The sequence below is a fragment of the Sinocyclocheilus anshuiensis genome, unplaced genomic scaffold (genome assembly GCF_001515605.1).
Source record: "Sinocyclocheilus anshuiensis isolate Anshui unplaced genomic scaffold, SAMN03320099.WGS_v1.1 scaffold380, whole genome shotgun sequence".
NCBI lineage: Eukaryota > Metazoa > Chordata > Actinopteri > Cypriniformes > Cyprinidae > Sinocyclocheilus > Sinocyclocheilus anshuiensis.
In genome coordinates, this window is record NW_015557081.1 from 639688 (window position 1) to 654583 (window position 14896).

General features: G+C 36.7%; 1 protein-coding gene across 6 annotated transcripts in view; it reads right to left on the reverse strand.

The window, feature by feature from the left end:
* Window positions 1-14896, reverse strand: part of LOC107676930 (MICOS complex subunit MIC19-like) — a 77777-nt gene that overhangs the window by 21887 nt on the left and 40994 nt on the right. For 5 of the 6 annotated variants that reach the window (XM_016471675.1, XM_016471674.1, XM_016471673.1 and 2 more), the window contains 2 exons: window positions 6385-6399; window positions 4052-4135 (listed from right to left, as the gene is read on the reverse strand). In XM_016471675.1, the coding sequence (XP_016327161.1) occupies window positions 4052-4135; window positions 6385-6399 (99 nt within the window). The remainder of the gene's footprint in view (window positions 1-4051; window positions 4136-6384; window positions 6400-14896) is intronic. The other variant, XM_016471676.1, reaches the window with a different exon arrangement.

The following is a 14896-nucleotide window of genomic DNA, read 5'->3' on the forward strand; positions in this document are numbered from 1 at the left end:
TTTTGACAATATTCACTCATCATGACAGTATAATAGGGCATTCTAAGTCAATATACTGTAGTATTTCCTCTCTCAATCAGTAGAAAATATGGTTAACACCCGGTCATGCATGAAAAATACATGACCGTGAAACCGGTATAATTTTGAAAAATACCGTGATATAAATTTTTGGTCAGCACTACATTCTCTCTCTTCTTTTTTGTTACGTGAAAGATTTTGAAGAATATACTGGTTGCTCTTTTCCATGCAATTACAACAAATGGCCACAAAAAGGACACAAAGCACAATAAAGTATTGTAAAATTGTTCCATATGAATCATATGCTATACTACAAATCATCTAAAAACTGTTTGTATGAGAAAATGTGTTGTAAATGTAAGTAATTATTTGCTGAATATCTTGATATCTGTCATACCTCTCCTTGGCATGCTTTTTTTTTTTTTTTTTAAATAAATGAATCCATTAATCTGTTTCACAATACTCAATAAGTCAATCACAAATCAGACATTGAATTAAAAAAACAACAACAACAACAACAACACAAAAGACAACTCGGCCACAAGTCAACATTTGCAAATAATAAAACCTATTTTGACTACTCAGTACTTACTTTAATTAACTACTACTATTATTATTATTATTTTAATTAATTTCAAATAAATAAATTATATTCAACAATTTTTTTTATAAATTAAAAAAAGGCAGCAAGTCAACATTTTCAGTGAATAATACGATTACATCTCTGATTATTTATTCTAAAGAATAATTTTTATTTTCATTATTGAAAACAATTATTATTATTATTATTAACACATATTTTAACTCATCGGCATATGATGGTTCTTGCATATAGAATAGGATGGTTTACTGCATATGGTCCTTACTCTTTTCTAAGCCATCGCCTTGTGTAAAACCCAGAGCATTTATTATTTATGATGTCTAACCAATAAATCCTGATTCACCAATCCATTGGGCTCAGACACACTAGAGTCCAGCTGAGTGTGTGTCTCTCTCAGAAGGGTTGAGGACTGTGTATGTGTTTGTGTATATGTTGACATAGTGCCGGGAATATTGAACAGAGATTGTTAAGTGATTGATGAAGCTTCGAGCGGTCAATAACACCTCCGCATGCAGAGTTGAAATGGTCCGAGAGCTGTCCTTGTATAGAGACAGAGAGACTGAACTAAAGCTAGCTGCCGTGTGCAAGATCAGCTAGTTTCATGGACACAGGATAAGTCTAATGACTGACGTAAATGGAGCTTTAAAAGAATATTCTGGGTTATTTTCTAAACTAATGTCTATGGACTTCATTTGTGGCATGCTGGCGATAACCACAGAATCCTTTTATTGCGTGCAAACAAACACAAAACACAGTTACAGTAAATCAATCATAATGGAAGCTTTTGAGCAGCTTTTTTGGACTTGACTGGTCCAGATCAGCACTGATTATACTGTGCATTTAGACAACAACATGTACTGTAATGTAATTGTGTTAAAGGCAGGTGCTCTGCTAGTTTGTTGCAATCATGTTTTTGGTTGTTTCTTCAACAACAAAATTAGGGGTGCCCCCTAATAGTCGACCAGAAGAGGCTTGGTCGACCAAAATTTTATTAGTCGCTTAGTCACAGAAAAAAAAAATAAAAAATTTCACAGGTGAAGTCACGCAGTCTGTGACGGACAGATCGTTAACTGCTGGTCTATGGTAATACAGTACATCGGGCAGGACATCCAAATGCTCGCCTATCATTCATCGACCTCAAATATGGCTTATCATCTGAAATATGTAAGTATTAGCAACTTTACATGGCCGCTCAATCTAATGTTAACCTAGAGAAATGTGCGCTATAGTGTCTGTGCGGAGTGTGGAAGCTAGTAACGCTCTCACTGCAGGACAGATTGAGGCACCGGTGCGCTCACTTGCTCTTAAAATACTCCGTAATTTTTGGTCATACAGATAAGAGTAATACATCTTTCAAATCTGTAAAGACTCTACGTTTAATTGTGAGCACTCACAATAACAACAAAATGCGCTTTTGTAAAATAATGAAAGCAAACATGATGCGCTTTCTGCCGTCTCAGTCTCTGTGAACTTGAGCGCGAAACTCCGTGTATATCTTTGCCTTACAGACATTAAAAATATATCTATAGAGAGTGAAATGTCTACTTTCAAATGAACCAATTCAAATGGAAAACAAATAGCCTATTCTCAGATTAATCCGTATGAAACATGCATAAAGGCACGTCCACTACTGCGGAGATGACGAGTCAGTGTCGCCGAGTTCATCTCTTAATCCAAAAACAAAGAAAGCACTAGTTTATCAAATTATTAAAATGTTAATGCAGTCTCCTTACTGTTTTTCCCTGACACACTCATAATCATTACTTCTGCGGTGCACTGTGGCAAGATTTATGCGTGTGCTTGAGCGCTTATTAGGTTATGTAGGCAATTAAAGGCTCATTATAATGATTTAAATGGTTTATTAATAAATGTGCGATTAGTCGACTAATGCTTCAAATGAACGACTACTAGTCGATCAGAAAAATCCTTATTCGAGGGCAGCCCTAAACAAAATTGAATGAATGAATGAATGAATGAATGAATATTAAAAGTCTGGAATACGGATAAAAAACCCATTAAAAGTCATATACAGTGGGTACGGAAAGTATTCAGACCCCCTTAAATTTTTCACTCTTTGTTATATTGCAGCCATTTGCTAAAATCATTTAAGTTAATTTTTTTTCCTCATTAATGTACACATATATATATATATATATATATATATAAAATGTAAAATACAAAAAAAATACATGTAAAATACATGTAAAATACAAATATCAAACAAAAAATTGGTGTCTTTTCATTTACTAATAAAGGATTTTTTTTTTCTTTCAAAAGTTAGCATACTGGTTTACATATTGGTTCAAAAGTTAGCATACTGGTTTACATATTGGCTGTTGTTTAGATATTTAATTAGATATATAATAATGTGCATAATTTCAAATCAAGCTGTAAAATTCTGAAAATATTACTGAATTGTGTGTATTTAGAATACATAAAGTGCTAGCTATCAAATTAGCCTTAACAAGATGAATCTGACATTACACTACAAAATAAAATAAAATAAAATAAACATTTCCACCACAGAAAGCTATTAATAATAGTACATAATTTGAGATTTATGAGTGTTTATGACATTTTAGGGAATAAATACATAGACATCTCCTGTTGCGTATATATGCCCAAAGTTTAATATTGTTACTAAATAAATGTATTAATTTGTAGATGTCATAATTTATTGTTAAAACATAAACTAAAAAGAGTGTTTTAAGAATTTAAGTTATTTTCTTACAATCATTTTAAACATTTTAAAATGCTTTTCAAATTTAAGTCCACAAGGCCTAAAAGGCCCATAGTTGCAGAAAAACCCATTTATACATTAGTGCTTTGCTGATACTAAAGTAGGTAAATTGCAGATTAAATGAGTTGAATGAGCACCGATATATGGTAGCAACGGGCTAAACTATTGAAACACCTATGGACACAACCTACACTTTAAAATGGGTCATCACCAGAGATCGACCATTTTTGCACACTTTCACACCCCCTTCTGGGAGCTTAGTATGTGCATGCCCGTTTGAGGACGAAGAGTCTGAGGTGAGGAGAGGTGGACGCCTCCCATCCCAGAGGCTCAGAGGAGGATCTGACCATGAGCTGCAGGAGGGTGTCAGTTTGAGGACACAACAAATGAGCGAACAAGGTTGCCGAGGGGCCTCAGCCACACATTACAGATCAAGACAGCCTGCCTCGCCATGGTATTGTAGAGCAAGACAGCCTGTCTCACCTCTGCCTCTATATAACACAGGACAGGCTGACTCACATTCTGCCTCTATAGCTCAGGACAGCTCATCTCACATTCTGCACCGCGCATTAGTGAGTTACTGTCAAGCATTACGGTTATCATATCATGTTAGTGATAATGTAGCGCTTTAGTGTTCATCGCTATGTATTCAGGGATTGTGGCTAATGTAATTGCAAATGTATAGGTCATACCCTTTCCTTTAGCTTGGCCAATTGTTCTCTGTAGAATGCGTCCTGCTTCCGGAGCTCTTTGTCTCTCTCCTCTAACTGTCTAGCCTGTGGAAAACACACACAAAAACACACAATTGGCTTCAGTACAAATTAAGTACACTATAGAGGAAAAAAAAACCTCACAGAGTTTCTAGCATCCGTACACCACAAAAAGAGATATTTAGTATGGTGTTCACCCTGCTCTTTTCCATACAATGACAGTAAATGGTCCAAAGCAACGAAAATGACAAAAAGCACCTTAAAAATAATTTAACAGTTGACAATATGGCTTGTTCACTATATTTGAAGCTTCTGAAGTCATTTGATAGCTTTATATGAAGAACAGACAGAATGAATGTAAATAAATGTAATAAATGTTCATTATAATGCACCTTTCTTATACTAAAAGTGTATTGTTTCTTGTTTTATCCTTGTTCCAGACCTTTAATCATAAAATATAAATATTGGTGTAATTTCCATCATCACTAATAAGTTTTTTTTTTCCTTCCAAAAGTTAATGTATTTGTTTAAATATTGGAAATCATAATATGTTTATTGTGGAAAAATCTGTTAAAAAGTGTAAAAATATGAATAAATTGGTGTATTTATGATACATAAAGTTCTAGCTATCAAATTAGCCTTTGACAAATTAGACAAAAGAGTCTGCCATTTCATTCCAAAAAATTTAAACATTTCCACCACATAATGCTATTAAATGTAGAAATTTAATAGATCAATGTTATTTATAATGCACCGTTCTTATACTCAAAGTTTTGAGCAGTTTCTTAAAACAAGCAAATATAGGAAAATTTAGCTGGACACACCATATTTGAATATATGCAAACTTATTTTGAGATTAGCAGTTAAATATGACTTAAATACCTTTTCCTCACAAAAAAAAGCTATTGCAAGACTTCAGAGGATGGCACATTTGGAGCACTTGCATGGTGCTTTAAATCATTTTAGCTTGATAGCCCCTGGTCACCATTTACTTTTATTGTATGGAAAAGATTTCTCCCTTTGTGCTCCATGAAAGAAAGAAAGCAAGTCAGGTTTGTAACAACATAAGGCAGAATAAACGATGACAGAATTTAAATTTTGGGGGTAGTTAATAACATAACTTGTGTATATTTCTTCAGCCACAATTATAACTAATCTAAGTCTTTACACATAGCAGCACCGTAGATTTTCTCAGTAGCAGCACAGTAGATGCAGTCATTATGGCCTCAGGTAGCTGGTATTGTGAAAGATGACACAGACCTTTGATTATTCCAAGGGCATCAGTTCATGACAGGGTTCATGTGGGAATGTTCACTAAAACACCTCTGTGTGTTAGAGGCTTAGCGCGTGTGTGGATGTAAGAGACAAATCGATAAGATCAGCAGTGGAAGAATAGAGAATCTTTATGGTCTTATCCGTGATTCTGTCCTATCGCACATGCCTCTCCCCCCTCCATCACGCCTGACCTTCAGCTACTGGAAATGACCCTCACTAATTTCTAACACACTCGGAGAGGAGATATACTGACAACCATGTTTACTGATTTTAATATTTTTATTTATGGCCTTTTGTGCCACAAAATAAAGTGTATAGGACTTAGAACCCTTCGCGATATGATTACTATACACACACACACACACACACACACACACACAAATACATATCGCAAGAATTTTTAAATATATTTACAAAATTTGGCATTACTATTATTATTCTGTTCTTTGAAATATGGTCAAAAATCATGAGATTAATCATAATTATGCTATTCTATTAACAGCCATAGTTTTTTCAGTGTGCATAAATAATCTGCTATCAACTCAACACATACTAAATATTAACCAAATAATAAATAATATTTCAATAATATGCTTTATCAAATCACCATTAACATTCTAGTGGGTTTTCCAGGAAACAAAAAGTGAGTAAAAATTAGTGATTTTTTTTTTTATGTTATGCTGGTCATCTTGAACTTATGCTAACATATAGCAGCGTAGATGCAGCATTATGCAAAAGTTATAGATAGAGCAAATCACATTCAGCCATGATTAATTTATTTCATAAGCAAAAGTGCCTCAACAATGAAAAATAATTTCTTAGCTGGTGTACAAACACAATGGCAAGAAAATTACATGAAAGAAAAACGATGATTAGAAAAAAAAAATTCAGCAGTAAATTACAGAAAAAAGAGCGAAAGAGACGAGAGAAAAGAGAAAGAAAGAGTAAAAGAGAGAGAGTCTTTTTAGGCATGCAGTACTGCAGCAGGAAGCAGGTTGAGACAGATATGGGATGTACAAATCAAACCACTTATGCCTTACCTTTCTCTCCATCTGCTGGAGTGAGGGAGCAGAAAGAAAAGCACACAGAGAAAGAGAGAGAGAGAGAGAGAGCAATTTAACGATGAAGTTCCTATAATTACATTCAGTATTCAAAGGCTGAAGCTCGCACACACACACATACAAACTGCGGTGTGAAGCAGTGGGGTGTTTACTGTAGTGCAGGGACACAGAGACCGTACGATCTGCTCTGTGTTATCAAACACCGTCGCAAGGTGAGAAAGAGCTCTTCACAGCAAATCTCATCTAAAATCTAAACCCTGAACACACAAACTGCGGTGTGAAGCAGTGGGGTGTTTACTGTAGTGCAGGGACACAGAGACCGTACGATCTGCTCTGTGTTATCAAACACCGTCGCAAGGTGAGAAAGAGCTCTTCACAGCAAATCTCATCTAAAATCTAAACCCTGAAAATCTGATCTAATCTAAATCTAATCAGAGCAGAGCAACCTCCATCAGAGCTTAACTCCAGCGCTCATGGAGGCCTGTACCGCTGATGAACTTCTCTCTGACTCATATATATATATATATATATATATAAACCCGCAGGTAACTCTGCCACGATTTCTAGGTCACTAAGAGGAGTTAATAATAATAATCCCAAAGAAAATTAAACTTCTTAAATCTTCTCACACACGTACACACTAAATTCTCATTCATTTTGTTATTGGAAAGGTAACAGTACCACATCATATCATTATAGCCAGGGGCGAACGTAAGTTTTTTCAGTCTGGTTCTCTGGTATTTGGTTTGGTGCACTGCACATAGTGTGACCCATTAAATGCATCTGTAAAAAATCTAATAATTAATAATAGTAATAATATTATTATTGCACTTAATTTCGTTTTTTTTTTTTGCAAATAAAACAAATAAAATAAGTAAAGTTTGATAACACTATTATACACTATTATACTTCAAAATAAAAAACATTTGATTAAATAAAAATATAATTATTTTATAGTACACATAAATTCAATGCTAATATTAATTTTTTTCTTCTTTAATGTATTCAAAAATGTTTTAATGGATTGAAAATTTTCAAACCTAAAATCAGCAAGCTGTTATTTTGGCAGGTTGCAGGCACTGTAGTGCTGCCGAGTGAAGGATGTCAGTGAATGAAATATCATAGATTTGCGTTTTGATCTGATACCGGCAACACATAGCCTAGATTTATGCATTCAGTTTGAATGGAAATCTTATACAGTATTACAATTAGTCGATCTGAAATGGTGATGACCTTTTTGCACATTTTTTTTATTTTGGTTGCGCATACATACCGCTTATGTGCACCCCTGATTATAATTTTACACTTTTCTATAGAAGATTGGTGTTTGCTATCTGCTTGGGCCTTACAGGTCTTTGTGAGGGCATTTTTAAGTGATTGCTAATGTATTCTGATTAGAGGTTGACCGATATATCGCCAAGGCCGATAACTGAGCCGGTATCAGCTTCAGCCGATAAGTTTTTCTGTTACTGAGTGCCCTGTTGGTTACAGTGTTTATATACTGTATATGTACAGGTATTTATAATATATATATATATATATATATACATATACATATATATATACACATATATACACATATATACATATACACATATATACATATACACATATATATATATATATATATATATGAAAAAAAATGACAAAGAAAAATACTCAAAATAAAAATGACTGAAATAACTGTAATATTATCTCCATGAAACTAAAACCACACTGCCTCTTAAAAGCACACACACCAAAATTACCAATTATCCACTGAGATTTTAATGGACGGTGGCCATTAGATAACAGCATGAAGCCCAAATGTGTTGCAAAAATAAATCCAAAACAGATATCTGGCTACTGGTAAGCATTATCTACAAGCCAATGTAGTTTATGAGGCCTAAGTGAAATAATCTAATTTGACATTGTTCACAATTAGACAAACGACATGTGTTAAGAAAATAAACAGGGTCGTTTTGATTTAACATTTCAGGTACAGTATGTTTAGAGCGGCCCATGACATGCGTGTGGGTGTGTATAACACGGTTTAATAGCAACACAAGTGCACTTTAATGCAGTCCCACACCTGCAGCAGTGAAGACGGACAGAACTGCTCTCCAAAAACAACCACAGCCCTCCACAGAAGCAGTCCACCCCTCTGGCAGAACAAATCTGACCTCTGCGTTGTTCTCCTCCAGCACTCAAACGTACACACAGACACACTCAAGTCTGCGAGCCAATCGAGGCCCTTGCGTGGGCGAGAAGCATTGTGGGTAATCAGTCAAGGAGACATTATGGCTCCAAATTTTCTATGGAAAGAAATGCAGCTACTGCCATTGACCTTCAGCACACACACACACGGAGCAGCTGCATTCACAGACCAGTAGGTAAACACAGTGACAGCGTATCCAATGAGCAATTAAAGAACAGGGAGGCGCTGCCACCGATGTGCGCACAGGGATTTTCCCTCTCATTCAAGACATCATAGAGGGCATATGGCAGCCCTCCGTCGCTCAGTCACACAGGCTGTCAAGATTATTTCCATCACATCACACTCATTCAGTCTCCTGCAGGTCATATAATCACATTACACTGCTAACAAAGGCCCCCGAGTCACATGACCAATCGCTCGCTATTATCCCGCTAATGATGAACAGGGAGTGGGATGGGAGGCTGAGAAATGAAAGTGAAACTACAAACACTGAGAACAAGAGATGGGGAGGATGGGAGGGAGGACAATGAGAGTGATTTATCATACAAGATGTCACACCTCTCGTGACATGTGTCCGGATGGAGAGAGACAGAGACAGAGAGAGACCCACAGCGAACTGCGAACCCGCTGTTCTACAAAGATTGTTTTTCTTTTTTAAACAAACTGGTGACTCCTCATCAGAAGAGAAGTGGGCTTGAAGAGAAACTATCACTGTTTTTTTCCCCTTCAGGCCCAATATAGGTAGCGCTATAGTTAGCTCCTTGAAGACCAGTCTGTGACTAATAATGACTAATTCTCAAAGCAATCTGCATTGAAATGTGCCGCTCAAACGGTTTAGATCAAACTGAAATGATAGCTAAAAATAATCAAACTTCAGACCATTTTGTCCAATTATTTATTTATTTTTTTTGCCACACCTGCTAATTGTATAGGTGAATTGAGAAAGAAAAAAAATATTTGAAATAAATATTTTTAAATATATACAAAAATATTTGTACATAAAGAAAGAAATTTCATTCAGATTTGTTGGCACATTCCATTCTGGAGAGCATTGGGTATCCCCAATTTTTAGTCATTAGAAGACGTCTATATTAGGTCCGTATGTCTTCGATTTTAGAGTGATTTGAACTTCAGACCATTTTGTCCAATTATTTGTTTATTTTTTTTGCCACACCTGCTAATTGTATAGGTGAATTGAGAAAGAAAAAAAATATTTTAAATAAATATTTTTAAATATATACAAAAATATTTGTACATAAAGAAAGAAATTTCATTCAGATTTGTTGGCACATTCCATTCTGGAGAGGATTGGGTATCCCCAATTTTTAGTCATTAGAAGACGTCTATATTAGGTCCGTATGTCTTCGATTTTAGAGTGATTTGATTTGAACCATCTATTATTTTCACAGTTATATTATATTTCTGAAAAGTTACTGGCCTTATTAGCCACATTCCATTTTTGAAATCACATTTGGCAGTTGGTGACTGTTTATTCTGGGCCAAGTTTCCAACAGATTCTTCAGAAAAGAAATGCAGAGTAGCAGGTGCTACACAGAGCAAAAAGTTTGGCATTATTTCCTATCATTTCTAAAAATGTTCTGGTGTCTGGAAATAGAAATATCTGAATAATAATCTAAATTAAACTTATTATTTCACTGTGACTGTGAGTGCCAAGTTTTGAATACCAAATAGATATATTGTTGATGTGTGAATGTGTGAATTTGTGCTCTATTTGCTCATCTGACCAGTGTCAGTAGTTCAGAACGAGTTGTTTTTGCAGCTTAGTTTTGATGAATGGTTTTGTTTATTTTTTTTTTAAACAGCGAAGAAAGTTTTAAGTTCTGAAAGTACATGCTTTCAGAATACAATGAACTGTTATTTCGAAAGGCCAATGAAAATTTGATTTCTCATTATATGACCCATTAAAAACACTGCTATCCCTGAGACAATTTTTGTGCCGTGTTGTCGCCCACTCACACCCATTATAACAAAAACTTTCATTGCGTTTCATTCGGGTTATTTTCAATCTAAACTTTACGCACAATGCTATAAGTGCTTCAACAAAAAATACAATAACTGTAAATGCATTTCCCATTCGTTTATCCACATAGATGGATGAGCCAGACACCCAGTGTGCCACAGACAGACATTAAGTTCATTCTTTTAAAGACACAACCAGAGATATCGACAAAGGAATCTTCTGTAAAATGAGCAATAAAAACAGATGCCCAGTGACATTTATCATTCTGTATCTGGTAAGTGAGAATTTTTGTGCCGTATTGTCGCCCACTCACACCCATTATAACAAAAACTTTCATTGCGTGACTCAATGGAATATTCGGGTTATTTTCAATCTAAACTTTACGCACAATGCTATAAGTGCTTCAACAAAAAATACAATAACTGTAAATGCATTTCCCATTCGTTTATCCACATAGATGGATGAGCCAGACACCCAGTGTGCCACAGACAGACATTAAGTTCATTCTTTTAAAGACACAACCAGAGATATCGACAAAGGAATCTTCTGTAAAATGAGCAATAAAAACAGATGCCCAGTGACATTTATCATTCTGTATCTGGTAAGTGAGAATTCAGCACGGCCCAAAGCAACAGATGGGCTGCATTTCCTCCAGCTCGTAGAAAAAAAAAAAAATGTAGACAGATATAATACGTCAAAAAACTTTGTTTTAATTGCAAGCTTGCCTCTTCCCACACAATCTCTGCTCTCGCACGGCAGGATGACTTCAGCATCATCGCAGCAGACCCCATGGTCAAATTAAACGGGTCGTTTAGAAGGAAAAGTGTCTTGCTGAATATCAATTAGCTGCAGCTGAATAATTAAGAAGAGCAATGTTTTTAATTAGCCGAGTGCTATAGAGTTTGAGCTAGTGTAGAACGTACTGACATAACAGGTAAAAGCATGTACTGCGTGAGGGAGATATTTTAAAAATGCCTCGTTCTTCCTATTTCAATCCTTCTTCCCCCATTTCTGCTCCTTACGCCACCTGTTTTGTCATCTGCTCTCCTTCGCAAAGTACAGTGACGTTTCGGCAGCACAAGTTGGGTCTGGAAGGATCGTGCCTTGCCTCTTCTCGACCCGAGGTGAACCCTTCTTAATGAAATGGAGAAAACGCTAGCAAACATTGCCCGCAGAGACCCACGCATATGACAACAAATCAAAGCTCTTTGTTAAAAATGTTGTCTCTTTCACCATGACCTTCGATGGCCAAACCGAACAAGGTCAGTTACTCAGGCCCCGGCATCCATCACTAGGAACCCAGTTGCCAGAACAAACTCAGGAGTTCACCCGTCCAGCAGGCACAGGTCAAAGGTCAAATGTTGGGTCACAGCCAACCTGTTCAGTTCTAATTGGCACTGAGAAGAACGGGAATAAAAGTGATAATGAGAGAGCATAAAAGTGTAAGTTGGAAGAAAAACATGCAGGTTAGAAACCGAGAGTTTGATTTTGGAAGCTTCCAAAAATATGATGATTAATATCATGCCGAACTGTTTCAGGAAGCTCAGTGCAGATAAAACGTCAACGCACCTTTAACGGGGTTATTTTCAATCTAAACTTTACGCACAATGCTATAAGTGCTTCAACAAAAAATACAATAACTGTAAATGCATTTCCCATTCGTTTATCCACATAGATGGATGAGCCAGACACCCAGTGTGCCACAGACAGACATTAAGTTCATTCTTTTAAAGACACAACCAGAGATATCGACAAAGGAATCTTCTGTAAAATGAGCAATAAAAACAGATGCCCAGTGACATTTATCATTCTGTATCTGGTAAGTGAGAATTCAGCACGGCCCAAAGCAACAGATGGGCTACATTTCCTCCAGCTCGTAGAAAAAAAAAAAAATGTAGACAGATATAATACGTCAAAAAACTTTGTTTTAATTGCAAGCTTGCCTCTTCCCACACAATCTCTGCTCTCGCACGGCAGGATGACTTCAGCATCATCGCAGCAGACCCCATGGTCAAATTAAACGGGTCGTTTAGAAGGAAAAGTGTCTTGCTGAATATCAATTAGCTGCAGCTGAATAATTAAGAAGAGCAATGTTTTTAATTAGCCGAGTGCTGCAGAGTTTGAACTAGCATGGAATGTACCGACATAACAGGTAAAAGCATGTGCTGCGTCGGGGAGATAATTTAAAAATGCCTCGTTCTTCCCATTTCCATCCTTCTACAGTACCTACATTGTCCTCACGTTGACTGATCTGTCATCTGCTCTCCTATGCAAAGTACAGTGACGTTTCGGCAGCTCAACTTGGGTCTGGAAGGTTCGTGCCTTCCCTCATCTCGACCTGAGGTGAACACGGTCTTAATGAAGCGGAAAAAAACGTTCGCAAGCAGAGACCCACACATGAGACAACAAATCACAGCTCTTTGTTAAAAACGGCGTCTCTTTCACCATGACCTTCGACGGCCGAACCGAACAAGGTCAGAGTTACTCAGGCCCCGGCATCCATCACAAGGAACTCAGTTGCCAGAACAAACTCAGGAGTTCACCCGTCCAGCAGGCACAGGTCAAAGGTCAAATGTTGGGTCACAGCCAGCCTGTTCAGTTCTAATTGGCACTGAGAAGAACGGGAATAAAAGTGATAAAGAGAGAGCATAAAAGTGTAAGTTGGAAGAAAAACATGCAGGTTAGAAACCGAGAGTTTGATTTTGGAAGCTTCCAAAAATATGATGATTAATATCATGCCGAACTGTTTCAGGAAGCTCAGTGCAGATAAAACGTCAACGCACCTTTAACGAGATCGATTTATGCATGGCAAATAAGGTAGTCCTTGAAGATTTCACACAGTTTCAAGCGAAGCATTTTTCTCTACGGGACGATCCTTCGCCCCCTTGAGATCACATCCTGCTAAAAGCTGTCTGGGAAGCTGGTGTATTACCCAGCAGTCTGTGCTGCTATGACAGGAAGGGTCAGTGGGTAATTGAGAGGGATGCTGAACAGAGGTCAGAGGTCTTTGTTGTTTTGCTTATTTAAAAAGTACTATATATATAAAAAATAGGTATTATAAAAAGCATTTGTAATTTATTAATAATTAACTCTATTGATAAATTATAATGCATAATATTTTATAAATGTCTATAATATACATTAAACTACTTTTATTATTATACAGAAGTATTTGTATAAAAATATCCGTGTATAAATTACATAACATTAGCAATTATTTAAACAGTAAATACAGTTTAAATTCATTTAATTTCATGACATTTATTATTGAAATCATTAAAAATGAATTATATTAAGAAATTATATGAATACATGTACATTTTTAAATACCCTTTTTTGCTGTTCAGACCAATTAAAATATCACGTGAACAAACTCACAAAAATGTTCAACGTGAACACAAAATTTGGTGGTGTGAACGTAGCCTAATTTTTTTTTACGTGTCATTGAGGTTTAGAGCCCATGCCCCGGTCTGTGCCAGGCCAGCTGTCAGTCTACGGGTCAAACTCGGACCAACCTGATCACAAAGTTTGATTAATTGACTGATCAGCAGCCCGAGGTATTAACTGATGGCTAAAGCACTTTTCAGCTTGTGTTATCTCTGCTGAGGCCATATGGGGAAAACCATGGGGAAATCAAATCATCAGTCACGTTCACGGAGAGCAGTCTCCAAGGAGGGCTAAGCCATCTATTACCACCGAGAGAGAACAGCCGAATAAAGAGGAGAGAGACACTCCTGCAGACAGAGAGGAGCAGAGGTAGACAATAGAGCGGAGATCCAGGACAAAACAAAAGAGTGTTCCTCGCTCTAATATCTAACTAGAGGGCACACGAAGGGACCCAAAAGGCAGAATAATTGCCTTTGGAATAAAGTTCTCCCTCAAGGGAATAAGGGAACAAATAAGAGGGGAGAAAGAAAGGGAGAGACACAAAGACCGAGAGAGAGGGTCAAGGTAAATCTGAGATACATAATTGAGAGAAAAAGAAAGAGAAGTGTGGCTGCCCTTCAGACATGCAGTTGACTTTGGATTTCATGCTGATGGTGACCGCATGACTTTTGTGTGTATGACCTCAGTCAGGCGGTACTGTAACGAGATGGAACTGTTTACATATTCATTTCCGCTGGGGCCTTCTGGGTAAAGGAGGGCTGCCCTTGGTATCTCCCAGTCAACTTTATTTCCATGGCAGTTCAAGGTGAGCCTTGTTGACCATTTCTGTCTACAATAACTGGTCTTGTTTCCTTTATCACTTGCGATGATCTGAGAGACGTCTGACATGTTTCTCTTTTAAAATGCCACCTCTATAGGTTTTTTTT